At 46.9% G+C, this 13,651-nt stretch overlaps 1 protein-coding gene across 1 annotated transcript; it reads right to left on the minus strand.

Annotated features, from left to right (window-relative positions):
* Positions 1–1,135: 1,135 nt before the first annotated feature.
* On the minus strand, positions 1,136–13,595 carry LOC125973893 (rho GTPase-activating protein 20). The gene is made up of 15 exons (XM_049728595.1): positions 13,453–13,595; positions 11,504–11,589; positions 9,787–9,963; positions 8,721–8,870; positions 8,347–8,388; positions 8,155–8,239; positions 7,986–8,063; positions 7,662–7,728; positions 7,266–7,451; positions 6,345–6,538; positions 6,016–6,180; positions 5,789–5,898; positions 5,523–5,712; positions 3,277–3,391; positions 1,136–3,200 (listed from the first exon to the last, which is right to left on the minus strand). The coding sequence occupies exons 1-15, from the start codon at positions 13,573–13,575 to the stop codon at positions 1,876–1,878; spliced, it is 3,093 nt and encodes a 1,030-aa protein (XP_049584552.1). The 5' UTR covers positions 13,576–13,595; the 3' UTR covers positions 1,136–1,875.
* Between the last annotated feature and the right edge of the window lie 56 nt (positions 13,596–13,651).

Consider the following 13,651-nt stretch of genomic DNA (forward strand, 5'->3'; position numbering starts at 1 on the left):
CTATGGACTAATTTTAAATACGTCTTGACTTTAGATTGTCGACGATTGCTTTGTTTGACCTGTCATGATGGATGACGTCACGACGCACGAGCGACAATAGCCGATCCTAGTTCCAAAGTTTAAACCCCATACTTGACTTTAAACCCCAATCGTGGCTTGTTAAATATTGTAGTCAGGTGTACCTAATGCATTGTCCACAGTGATTATTACATGGCAAATGTGTGACCATTATACATCTTGTGAAATAAGAACACCGAGTTACAGTTGATCTTTTTTTTTTTTGCCATTCACGACTTGTCTTTCAAGTGTACGTTCAATATGTGGCTAACGCTGAGTGTTTACCTTTGCAGAGGTCACATTCCTTCATAGTCTGACAGATAGGTGTGGCCTGTGTTGCAACCATTTGTATTCACTCTAAAAGAAAAAAAAACAATCAAAATCAAAACGCCGATGACGTAATATAACACCTTTACGTGAAACCCTCAACATTTGGACGTGTATCGACACCAGGTATCGGTACTAGCGCCAAAAGTTGCCTACTATGTTGTTGATTGTGTGCAAGAAAGAGGAGAGACTGAAGAGAAATGATAGAAAACATGAGAGCTTCTGTCCTAGGTCATCAAAACCCACAGACCCCACAGAGGACAGCACAGGCCTGTCAGTCAAACACAATTTGCCTTTTGCTCCGTTTTCCCTTCGGTGTCAAAGGCCGTATTTAAATCGCAAATACGGCCCCGCTGCTGCGCCGAGCGCCGTAATTAGGAGACGCTGCCGGGTCTTGTCCGCAGACATTCTTGTGGACCTTACATAACAAACCAGCAGAGCTACGAGCTGGAATTATGATTGACGGCGACTCCGCACAAAGACTTAGGAGGCAGCTTCTTAGCCGGCGTTGAAATGCCCCTTGATTTTTTTTTTTACAATGCATTTTTAATAATTATGCTAGATTTGATAAAACAGATAATTAAATAGATGGTAAAGAATTCAGCCAGTCGCCAGGGATGCTGTTTTTTTCCTACTGCTGCACACAAAGATCTGATAACCCTGACTTGAAACTAGGGCTGTCATTATCAAATATTTTTTGATTTCATTATTCTATCAAAAGCTAACAGTACAGCTAAAATCAAAAGGAATCTTGGAAGAGAGCATTTTATTCAAATGTTGTACACAATAGAAATATGTAGCAAATATAGTTTCTATGGCAACAGCAGCAGCACATGTACAAAAATACAATTTGATTTAATTACATAGCAAAGATCATATTTATATTTATCATATATATTTCTGTATTATAAATACAATTTTACAATGTGGGGGGAACTAATCTTACAATTACAAAATGAATTCATTTTTTATACAAGATAATATATTGGAAAATTCCCTAATTAGCACATTAAAAAACCCAGAAGCAGGGACTCCTAATAAATACATATTTGTCGGCTTGATTTAATCATTAAAAGAATCTTATACATTTTTTGTGTGCTGAGGATAAATCTGATAAATTTCAAAGCACAATTTGGAAACTGCATGCTCTTATTTTGCACAGACAAGTGGCACCAGCAAGTGCACCTCAATTTGCGGAAGACTGTCATTTTTTAAAGGTTTTAACTGTGTTTCGTGCTCTTAATTTGTCAGAATGTCAAGTAAAAATGCTCTTATTTTGGCGGGATGCAAATGGAACGTCTCTTGCCTCTTTTTGTGGTATCATTCATTTTAACAAAACCAAAACCGCATCTTATTTTGGCGCTAAGCAGGAAGTGCATGTGTACCTTTTTAGAAATATAGGAAATCTCCCACCCTGGTACCGTAAATGCTATTTAGACAACAGTGAGTAATACAAAGCTGGTAAAAAGTGGCTATGTACAAAGTTGGTAGTTACACGTACGACTCTTCGGCAAAGAAGAGTTGGTCAAAATCATCCAATCTCGGCTCGCTACACTGCCGACTCCGCCACTCCTTCTTGGCCCGGGCGATGGCTAGCGCCACCTCCTGGCTCCTCCGCGCAGTGCCCGCCGCGTCCCCACTTGCCGAAAAGTAGTCCTGCACGGTACGGTCGGCGGAGGGCGACAGGGGCTCAATGTCCGACACCCTCAGGCGGGCCCGGGGTCTGTCCAGGGTTGCGGTTTTGGAGGGGTGGCAGGAAGGCTCAGACCGGCGGCGGGGCAGAGTCCGGCTCTGGACAGGCGGTGTCAGAGAGTGAGACTTCTGGCGTTTTAGTATAAGAGTGGTGGCACTTTGTCCGTAGAAAACGCCCATCGGGGGCTGGCTGGCGTCAGTTCCTGTGTTGTGGAGGAGGCGGAGCTCTCGCACCGTTAGAGGCTTGTCCGCCCCCTTGTAGAAGGGCGAGGTGCACTGTAGTTGAAGGAGCGCCTGCTGGTAGGACGGAGGACTGCCGGGCCGCCGGTTGGGCGTCGCGGTTTGGGTCCCAGTGGGCGGCGATTCCTCACTCGCATGTCCGTTGGGAGGCTGCTTCAAAGAGAGGCGACGGTCCTTCTTCAGCCACATATTGGGGTGGGCGCCGTGGCCGGGGCGGGGATCCTTCTGCGGCGGGGAGCAGCGTGGAGACCGGAGGGGGCCGTCTCCTGTCGGAACGATGCCATAATCGGTGGAGTACTGTGAGAAAGCAGAATCTAAGGAGCTGAGCGAGGAACCGGTAGGGGAGGTGGCCGGCGAGGAGAGACTCGAGCAGCTGGCGTCTAGACGCAGCGGAGGCGGAGGCACGTGCTTGTTCTTCCGCCGCCCGCCGTTCTGGTCACGCTCAGAGTTCAGTTGGAGCCCATTTAGCTCCTTTTCCAGGAACTCCTCCTCTTCCTCCTCTCCCTCCATGGCGGCATCATAGCTGGCCTTGCGTAGCGGCTGGCGCCCCCCGGCAAGGACGGCTAAGGCGGGCTCCGAGCTACGTCTCAGCCTCCGGCCGGCGCTCTGCGAGGATGCTCCGTTGGCGTGGCGGGCGCGAGGCTGGCGCGTGGCGGGGCTGAAGCGACGGGGCCTGGCCAGGGGAGGCAGCTGCAGAAGGAGGTCGGCGGAGGGGCCCTCGGCGTCCGGTTCGCAGTCGCTGAGCGTGAGGACTGAATCGCGGCTGCGGCTGTCCGGTTTGTCGCGCAGAGGCAGTTGGTCCTGGCACGGAGACTCGGGTTCGTCGTTCAGCTCGTTCTCCAGGCTGTCGTAGGACGAGTCGTTCATTTGGAACGACGACGCATCTGGAACCAGCCACGTGTAAATGAATGTGTAAATGTTCCATATTTGTGTAGTAGTGTAACACAATTGATCTCTCACCGGAGCTGTGCTCGCTGCCGCCGCCCTTTGGGCTGAATGCAGAAAACAGGGAAGTGACATCATCACCCAGCATGGCGGCGCAATTCTCGATGAGGAAGCGCACCAGCTCGCACACCTAAGGCGAGAGAACTAATGTCAAAATGTACACATTTTAAAAAATGTTTTGAGACCGACCGATAAAGTGCTGAACCAGCAAGTAAATGTCCATTTTGTGGCACAGGCAGAGGAAGTGGTGAATCTTCTGTCATGCCAACATTTAGCACTATGTCGTTAGCAAATACGCTACATTTGTCTTGAATTATCATTTTTCACGTTGCCTAAAATATATTCAGCAACTTTTGCCGTTAGGTGTGTTTTCTTCCTCCAAACACACCTCGTAGTCATCAGACAACACTAGTGGAGTGTTTGCTCACGAGGCATGTTTATTGGAGGAGTTCCTGACCTAAATAACTTTTTTTTTTTTTCCCCGCCAATATCGGTGCAGCTGTCCAAACGTTTCCTCACATATTTTCATTCTGACAATTTCCACCTTTTCAACACCCACGCGCTCATTCCAAGCCGACCGCGTAAACACAACCCCCCCCCCCCTATATGGTACCTCATCATTTTGGCTGAGAATCTGGGCAGGAATTGCATATTTTCTTCACTTTGACCAGTTTACATGTTTTTAATTTCAGCAAATCCTTTTCAGACATAAATGGGATGATAGTTGCAGTAGTTAGTGCATCTGGAAAGTATTCACAGTGCTTCACTTTTTCCGCAGTCTGTTATTTTCGCCTCCGTCCAAAACGGAATAAATTCATTCAAAAACCAACAAAAATGGGGCATGGCTTTTTCAAACTCATGAAACACGACTGAACAAAGAAAATCGTTGTTCAACCAAGGTTTTCCCTAATTCGAAATCTTTTTTTTTCAGTTTTTAGTCTGAGACCGTGAAAGTGGTTTGGTGTAGGACCAGCATTAGGCGTTCACGAGACCGTTCTGGATCTTAATAAATGGCTTAAATTGAAAGTAAAATTTGAGAGGAAGAGGCTGGCGTGTGTTTACACAAGCAAGTCAGCCTCGCTGACGCCATGGAAACGCAAGTCACTTTTTTGTTTGTTTGGCTCCAGATGTTGCGGCTTAGTGCGTCTGGATGCTGTTTGCCGCTGCGCGTAAACAGCCAGCCTGCTCTCTGATGTCACCATTTTGTCCGTTTTTCACAAAGAAAAAAAAAGACAAAAGCCGGTCGCCTGATTTCAGATTAGAAGGAGCGAGATCCAGGAATCCACATTCTGTGGTTTTGGATGACGTCCACTGTGTTCTTTGCAAATGTGGCTCCAATATGCTGCCACTGCCGAGCGGAGTGTATATTATCCTCGTGACATACTCTTAATCCTCCTCTTTCCTTCTGCTTATTTTTGTTGAAAAGATTAAGCCAAAACATCCTTATATGCGATCGCAACAAATTATTTTTAGTCCTTTGCAACAGCTACCAATTTGCAGCAATCGACGAACACTCGAACACAAATCATGTGACCTATTATCTCATTTACCTGTCAGAATATGCCCCTTGTACTTTGGATTAATTATTTCAACAGTACATATTGACGAGATCAAACGTCACAAGTATCTTACAATTGATAACAGCGCGGTCACATGACTCCCGTCCAGTTTGGAGACGAGCCAGGACTCTGTGGAGGTGCGCCTCAGTAAGACTTGGCTACAGTCTCGGACCCCGTGAGGGAAAATTTCGAAAGCCGAGTATTTGCCAAAGAGATATTTGTGGCTGCTGAGGTTATTTTTGCTGACATGTAACTATTATTTATTATTTTTTTCCATCTCTTGGATGGCCGTCCACACACACACGCATACACTGGAAAAGCAAACTAGTGTAATTCCAAAATAATAACATACTGTAGTAAGAGACTTGTTGACATTGCGTGCTAACTTTAGTGCCTTAGCATTCCCTCGATACGTCAAATGTTAGATCTCTGTACGTCCAAGTACTTTAAGAAGCCATGTTGTTAGGCATCAAGAGCTGTTTTATCTTGTAGCATCCTGAAATGTTAATCAGATTAGCCTTGTGGTTTATCTTGTCAGGGGAACGAAGATTAATCCAAAGTTAAATGTTAGCTTAGCTTTTAGCATACAACACCTCATATCTGATAAGGAATATGCTGGATGGAAGAACAGACGTCTGTATCACAGCCAATGTCAGTTTCGCATTTAGCTTTCTTGATTGCTACCTTAGAAGTTTCTCTTACCCTCTTGGCGCCTTCCCCCTCCATCTCGGGGGTTCCAGGCATGGAGGCCCAAAGCATACTGGGAGCAATGCAGACGGATAAGTTGAAAGCATTCATCTGGTTGTCGTGAGCGAAGCCTTGGATGCGGTGCAGCACAGCAACCACGTGGCGCAGCAGCAGAAAATTCTCAGCGGGCAGCAGGCGCAGTAATCTACAAAACAGCCGATCGACGTCATTTCTATTGATCAAAGAAACACCGGACTAGCTCGCGGCTAACTTATTGCTACCTGTAGACTTTGTCGGTCACGTCGTCGCTTCCCTCACTCTCCATAGCCGCCGTCCACTGGTCGTAAAGGTCACAACAAAGCAGGCTGCCGGGGATGCTGCGAAGGAAGTCCTGCGATAAAAACACATTTAATAATTTTGATTTTGAGGGTTATTTCAATTTTGTAGGATGGTAGTTAGTGAGGCTCAATGGGAACTATCTAAACGTCACCTCAGGAAACCTGTTTACCTTGAGGACGCCAGCCACAACAAACACGGACTGGCCTGTAATCTCGCCATTGTCTGTCCCGGCGTCCAGTTGTTCACGCAGCTCCCGGCATGCCTTGGCTGCCGCCGAACGCCGAAACACGCCACGGGTATACGGACCCTCAACATACAGGAACACCAGCATGTCCTGAACCAAGACATTTTATTTCTATTGTTAGCATGGAGTCAGCCGAGTGTGAGGTTAGCGCTTTGAGCTAACAACAGAATTTTTTTATTTGAGGCGCAACACATGCTAGCTGTTAGCAATGCTAGTTGATAGCATTTCCGTTTAGTTGCCCGGACTGCGCTCACCATTACTGGTTTGGGCAGGCCACTGTCCGCCGAGCAGACGGAGGCAAGCGGCCGCCCGAAGAGGTGACCCGGGACGGGGCCGGGCGAGGTAGGACTGTGCGGGGGCGCGGCGTCCAGCTGGTTGCTGGAGCCCCTCCAGAAGGGCCAGTTGATCAGAGAGCGTTTACGCTTGAACGACTTTGGCGGGGCAGCGTCTGCGGAAGAAGTTGATGTCAGGACAACCTTAATTTACAACTCTAATCCTAGCTTGAAACCGGAACCCCAATCCAGGCTTGAATTTAAAACCCTACTGTAAACCTCAAATTAGATTTCAATTCTAAAACGCTCAAATGTTTTTCACATGATTACATCATAAATTGTTAGTCTCTTGCCAAGCCTCACTGACACCGGCAGGACTTTTTTTTTGTGTTTCCCTGCCGTCAGCGTCCATCTTGTTTGTCTTTCTCGCGTCCCGTCCCGTTTCCTGCCCTATCGCTTACCCGCCATCGGCTGTTGCTTTTTCCCGCCTGCTCGCTGACCTTCAAGAGTGTTATCTTTGCTCACGTTTCCATTTTCCCTTTTCCCACATTCTTTCTTACTCACTCTTTTTTCTGGGGGTTTAAAGTCAGAGTGAAAACATTTTGGCAGTGAGGCAACATTGCACACACACATCACTTTCTCTCTCGGGTGTTCCCCCGCAGAGGAGGTTGCGATATCGCCTCCGAGTTCATGAGTTTGCTTTTCTCCCAGATTTTGACTTTTGAGTTGTTGTTTCTTTGAAAATATCGTTTTACGGACTAAAACGGCAGGGAGCGACGTAGTGTTTGAGGTAACGCTGTTGAGATGATGAAGTCACGGCGTGAATGAAACTTGCGTCTCAAGGCGCCACTTTATGCGGATCAAAACAACGCCATTGATGCTGCGGTGTTTTTTGTCGCTGACCTGTGAAGGCGTCCGTGCCTTGCGTGACTTTGCTGGGTCTGAGTATAAAGTGACACTGGGTTTCCGGAGGCAGACATCGGTCCAGGAGCTGAACCTCGGGACAATCGCAGGGACCGCTCACGTCTCCGCTAGCGCTCCCGCCGTCTCGAACGTGACTCATCTTGATGCTGAACGGGAACTCGTGGCCTGGAGGGGGGAATGATTTGCACAAAAAAAATGAATGCCGCGCCCCTAACGACTAGATGTTTTGGAAATCCACATCAAAGCTTTAAAGGAACAAATGTCCTGGAAATGTTTGAAAAAAACAACAAAGGCACACTGTGATTCCAGATGGGTGAGTTGAAGCGTGGACATGAAAGCTTTTAAAGTGAGAAGAAGGCATTTAGTGGTCCTCACCTATCAGCGGGTACGGAGGCTCGTCCTTACTGGAGCTCACCCACAAGCGGTGATCCTTCATGTCACCCTACAAAACAAAATACAGGCTTAGGGTTTCGAGGCAGTGTTGAGATTTAAAACTTCAGACATGTTTTGGTTTATATGACAAGATTGAAGGTTGGGTCTCAAGACAGGGTTAGGGTTTTGATCAGGAACTCAAGCCTGGCTTGGGGTTTCAAGCCAAGCTTAGGGTTTCAAACAAAGGTTAAGGTTTCAAGGTTGGGTTTTAAGTCATGGTCTGGAGACAGGGTTTGGATTTCAAGTTTCTAACAACGCAGGACTCACAGCTATCCCGAACTGCGTGAGTGCCATGCTGATGACCTCGTTGGTGTTGTCTGTGTTGTTGACCGCCAGCGTCTTGGCCTAAGCAAACGCACACATGGTTGCTTTTTCACATCCCCACCCCAAGTACTCATCATAATTATTTTAATCCTAAGCAGAAGACCAATCTTACATAAGCGCAGTTTCCCATATCCTTGGCAAATATCTTGAGCGGGACCGTCTTGGGGTCGTCCTTCTCTTTTCCCTCGGTGATACGACTGACAAAGAAAGTCAAAGATTTAGAAGACAAAAAGATTTCATCCTCCCATTGCCAAACTTTTACTCATTTCATACATGAGAAGTAAATCCAAAAATCTTTTTCTACCTTTTGATGAGCGCCAGCCATTTCTCCTTCTGCTCCTCAGAGCTGCGGACGAGAGACGAAAAAAATGACACGCATTCCATCGATACGAATAATGCCGACGAGAGGGAGCGAAAGACGCCGTTGTGTTACGCTGCGCTGAAGCTACGAGCCGATTCCCGCTGAGGCGGAATGCGAGAATGTTACGTCACGGCACGGCTGGCTGCCATGAGGCCAGAGAGTGTAAATGGTGTAAACACACAAATGTGTGTGTGCGCCTGATGTTAGCCTGTCGCGCTGCGGTTTAGCTGAGGATTGTTCGGAATGGTGCGCCGCCCTTCAGGGCCTGTTCCATCAATTTTGAGGTTTCTATCTTCAAGCTATGGAATAGAACGTACCTGAAGGTGGCCACGCTGTTGCAGGTGGGCCATCCCAGAACGAAGCTTCTCTCCGGGCTGGTGCTGCCCTCGCACACCTCGTCCACGCAGCCCGCCGTCCACATCTCGCACGAGCGCACTCTCGCCTTCACCTTGAAGTGAGACGGAGACCTGCGGGAGGAAGTCATAACGTCTTATCTATTATCCAAACTGCTTTTCTTCCTCTGTGCCAGCCAATCACATCGGACGATTTAGAGTGCCCATATCGGGAGCTGGAATCAAACCCAGGCAGCGTGCTAACCGATGCACCACCGTGCCGCCATTATCCTTTTTCAAAAAATATTTACATTTAAATGGAGAAATCAGTGCGAGCAGATGGTGTTAAGACTAAAAGCCAAGCACGTGTGAAGCCTTAAAAGAGACCCAACGCTAATGAATGATTGCGCGCTATTTATGAACATTTTTGCCGCTGCCGTGATTACAGAGGACGCTCCGACTGCGGCCCGTGCACGTCAATGCACGGCGGCCATTTTGTCAAACAATCCTCCGAGTTGGCCCGCGTTCACTCCAGCCACTGTGTAATAAAGACAATTATAGCCGAGGGGTCAGCTCCGGATGGAACCGACCACAAAGGTCCTGCTGTGTCCTCACGCTGTGTGCGTGTGTGTAGGCACGCATGTGTGTGTGTGTTAAATATGGACGTGCTCTTTAAGTTTCTATTTCGGTGCACTGTTCTGGGTGGGGAGCCCTCGCGCTGAGCTTTGATCGCCGCCAGGCTTCATATGGATTTAATTGGCCGAAAAATAATTACACGTTTAGCAGAGGGAGGCATAGCGAAGAGTTGACGAGGTTAGAGGAGTTCAAGAGGGAGAGAAGGGGGGAAAGACGACGTCACGGCCAAAAAGAGAGACGAGCTCAGAGGGAGAAAGAAAGTAAGTGGGTTAAAAGGGTGGGAGGTGAACGGGGAAGTCGAGGAGGTAACGAGGGAGGGGAGAGGTAGGGAGGGTCAGCGGGAAGAAGGGAGACTGAAGTGAGATGAAGAAAACAGAGTAGGATGGAGGCAAGCGATGAAGTCACGTGGACTGACTTGGTCTTGGTGACGACGAGCGTGTCAGTGAAAAGGAAGAGATGTCTGTCTTGGATCTGCAGGCCCGTCTTCATCTGGACTTGAACGTGGCCCAGGAAGGCTTGGCCCGGACTCTCGCTCAGGAAGCTCTGGACCAGACCGCAGGACTCTGGACTCACCGGAGTCAGGCAGCTCTCCCTGAAAACAAACAACCACCATCACGCGTCTCGTCCTCACGTCGCTATGCTCCGATTGGTCGGTTGTCGTGACAACCGAGTCAGGAAGTGCTCGGAGAGCTCCGTCCTTTCCTGTTTGGACAAATAATGTCAGCTTATCTGCATCTCCTCCGTGTTTACAAACGCACGCCGGAGCCTCGCACGAACGTGTGCCGGACACACCTCAAGCCGCATTAGCATCATCACATTTGGGGGTCTGCTGAACATCTGGAAGTTTGCCCGTGCGCTCAAGCTGCTCTCATCAGTTCTGCTCTATTTTAGCCTTAATTGAATCACATATTTGTGAAACATTTCACTTTTGATATTTTGAGCCAAGCAATTTGACATTTTTTTAAATTACTTCGCAGCACTTGATTGACAGGCGACCACAGAAAGTTGAACACTCACACTTTCTCCATTCTTCCCACCCGCTTGACTCACATCCGTGTCTGGGGTGAAACTTCCTCTTTTGTCTTCTGCTACAGGCATTAAAAAACGCTGCCAAATTGTCCTGCATGATGGCGTTACAAAAACGTAGATGAACTGCCCGTGTGTGTGTGATATTGAGTTTGCGTGACGTCAGCCACTAACTTAAAATCCAGGGGTCTGTGTATTTGGGGGGGGGGCTCCTGATGGGAAAGCCAGGCCGACAGGAAGTGACCTCACTGTATTATTGAATTTCACTTTTAACGATGTCAGAATGTCGTGTTGCCTTTTGGAAAACACGTTGCTAGGTTACAACTCACACACACACACACACACAGATGTGCACACTCCGGTACTTTCCTTCGAGTGGTGGAAGACCAGTGAGCCAGCATGAGCTTATGTGATTGGATGAAAGCGTGAGGCTCGCTTGCATAACAACAAACCCAAAAGGCTCATTAAGTGATCATATAACTTGAGGTGTGAGCGATCCGGTTGTTTTACAAACACACACACACTCAGAAATATGCGCATGCCTTTACATTATAGACAGAAATTAATCATAAACATACACACACACACCGACCGATCCTCCTCTTTCTTTCTTTCTCCCTCTCAGAGCTGGCAGTGTATGAAACAGGGTTGGTGCAGGCATGGCTAATTAAAGTTCCCCCCGGCGCGTTTGGCTCCGCTTATCAGGAGGAAGTTGAAGGGATTTGGACACGTGTGCCACAAAGAGTCTTGTATCACATAAACATGTCAATCACCCCCCCCTACGGAGCTCTGGATGGGTCACATGACCCCCGCCTTCTCCCTGGGCGTTCAACTTTGGTTGTCAACCCTCTCACGGAACGTTTTGTCCCGGGAGTCGATATAATGTAAAAAAACGGTTGCACCATAACACATGTCAAGTGTTAGCGCAGGATGCTAGCTGTCTCGGCAACGTAATAACTATGATATCGTAGTGTGGCAATGCAGATAAAACAGCATGTGTGTGTGTGTGAACTTGTGTGCATGCTGGTCATGTATTTGTGTATTTGTGCACATTCATTCAGCGTGTCCTCCAATGCATTTGTATGTGCAGGTTAGTGTTTGCATACCTCGATGTGCTTCTGGACCTGGTCAGTGCTTTGCTGATGACCAATGAGGGAGCAGATTGTCTTCTCTGAGCCAAAGTCTTCATCTTCTACACAAACAGAAACGCACAAATTGAAGACACAAACACATGTGATCAGTTTGGTGCTCACAGGAAATACCACCAGGAAGCCAACTTTTATCCATCCGCGTGTGTGTGTGTGTGTGTGTGTGTGAGTGTGTGTGGGTGGCAGAAGAGACTTTTGAGGGGAAGTGTGGCGGCTGGAAGGAAAAGAGAAGTGGCCACAACGGAGGAGAAGAAAAAAAGAGGAATTGAGCTCAGGATGGAAAGTAGCAAGCAAAAGTCGTCTGTGGACAAAAAGTATTGAAACACAATTTTTGTTGACTCGATTGAACCACTTCAATCTTCAATCAGCGTGTGTGTGTGATTCTGCGCAAAGTCGACAACATTCCTTCATGCACAATTGATGTTCACGGAAGTGTAGGATAGGAACGGATAAACGTGGAGATGGTCACGGCTTCTCAGTGAGCTGCAGGAATAATCTGAGTTTTTCCCAGAGGATTATAAAAATATGCCTGTGAGTAATGTTTCATTTAGTTGTTGCGTATTCCAATAACACCCTTCGCTTAAAGTCTGGTCACGGAACAAACCGTCAAGGCGCCGTTGTTTATGTTCAGAGAAAGATGGCAAAAGACATTTTGTCTTGAACGTGTTGCCATGATGGTGTTTGCTGAAGACAACGGTAACATTTGTCAAGTAGCTGACAAGCGGCATGCTGCACACTTCTGACATAACAAGAGGAACAAGTCCAAAATTGGCACATCGCCTCGTCGCATTGCATCACGACGGGACATGGTTCGAATACTTTGGCTGCCTCCTGTCACCAAAATATTAGACTGACTTTAAAACAGCCACAATGATCATGAACATTATAAAATTAGTACCTTCTTGGTTCATGTCAATCAAAACACAGCATTTATTTTTGTGTAGCTCTTGTACACAGGTACCTGTCAGCTAGCACTTATGCTAGCATGCAGCCCATCCGTCATTGAGACAAAAATGCAGATAAACGTCAGCATGTGGAAACTCGACATTTGTGAGCTCTTTGGTGACCCCGAGCACAAACTATTAACGACTGCAAAAAGCTCGCCAGGGTGCAACTATTCTGAACACCCCCCGAAAAAGCGCAACATGAATCGTTTTCTTTTATTATTTACAGTAAAATATAATTATTTTTCGATACATAATTTAATAGTACAACTGCGTTGGAATTCTAACTCAAAAATCAATTAGGGCCTAGTTTTTCGACTCAGGATTAAAACTGCAGTTCTAAAAAGAGCCGCACGGAGCGCTGTTTTGCAGAATTTGTTGACATCACTATATTGTGCGTGCGTTTGTCGATGTAACGAAGCCAAAAGTAATCAACATGGGTGATTTTTTTAAGCATGATTAATGCATCAATCATTTAAGCAATCTATTGTTTGTGTGTGCGTGTGCTTTTTTTATGTGTCTCTCTGATAAAGCATCACGATGACCGTGCTGAATAATCACATTTATAATTAACATATTTTTTTGCACTATGTCACATGTTTGTCCAAAAAAAAGATATCAGAACTGTAACAAATTTGCCCAGGAAAGTAATATAGAATTGCGAAATTTTACAATTAAAACATTCGAGCATAAAAAGGTGACAATAGGATAGGATAATAGGGGACATGTGTGACTCCGCAATGTTTTGTCTTGCACACACAGTCTATAATTTAGATTTGTTGGTTGGTTAGTTTCTGTTTTCCATTTAAACACAAAAGTTCCAGATTCCACACAAAAGCGCAATCAGCAAAGGATGCAATTGTCAAAAAAAGAAAAGGGTTTTGGCACAAATATGCTTTTAAAAACAATTCTACACTGTCAAAACCATTATACAGTTGGTGAATACTAGATTTGACTAGCTACCTTTTTATTATCCGGGAGCGGCGCGTTTTTCCCGGCCACAGAGTCGGAGTCGCTCCGACCCGTGGCGGTGCCCTGTTGCTGCTGTTGCTGTTGCTGCTGCTGCTGCGGTGACATGCTTTCCATCAAAAAACAGATCCACCGGGCCGGTCGCCCCGTGCGAACAGTATTCCCATGACACGGCGGTCCGATTAACTTGTTG

Source organism: Syngnathus scovelli, chromosome 8 (assembly GCF_024217435.2).
Source record: "Syngnathus scovelli strain Florida chromosome 8, RoL_Ssco_1.2, whole genome shotgun sequence".
In the NCBI taxonomy this organism is placed as follows: domain Eukaryota; kingdom Metazoa; phylum Chordata; class Actinopteri; order Syngnathiformes; family Syngnathidae; genus Syngnathus; species Syngnathus scovelli.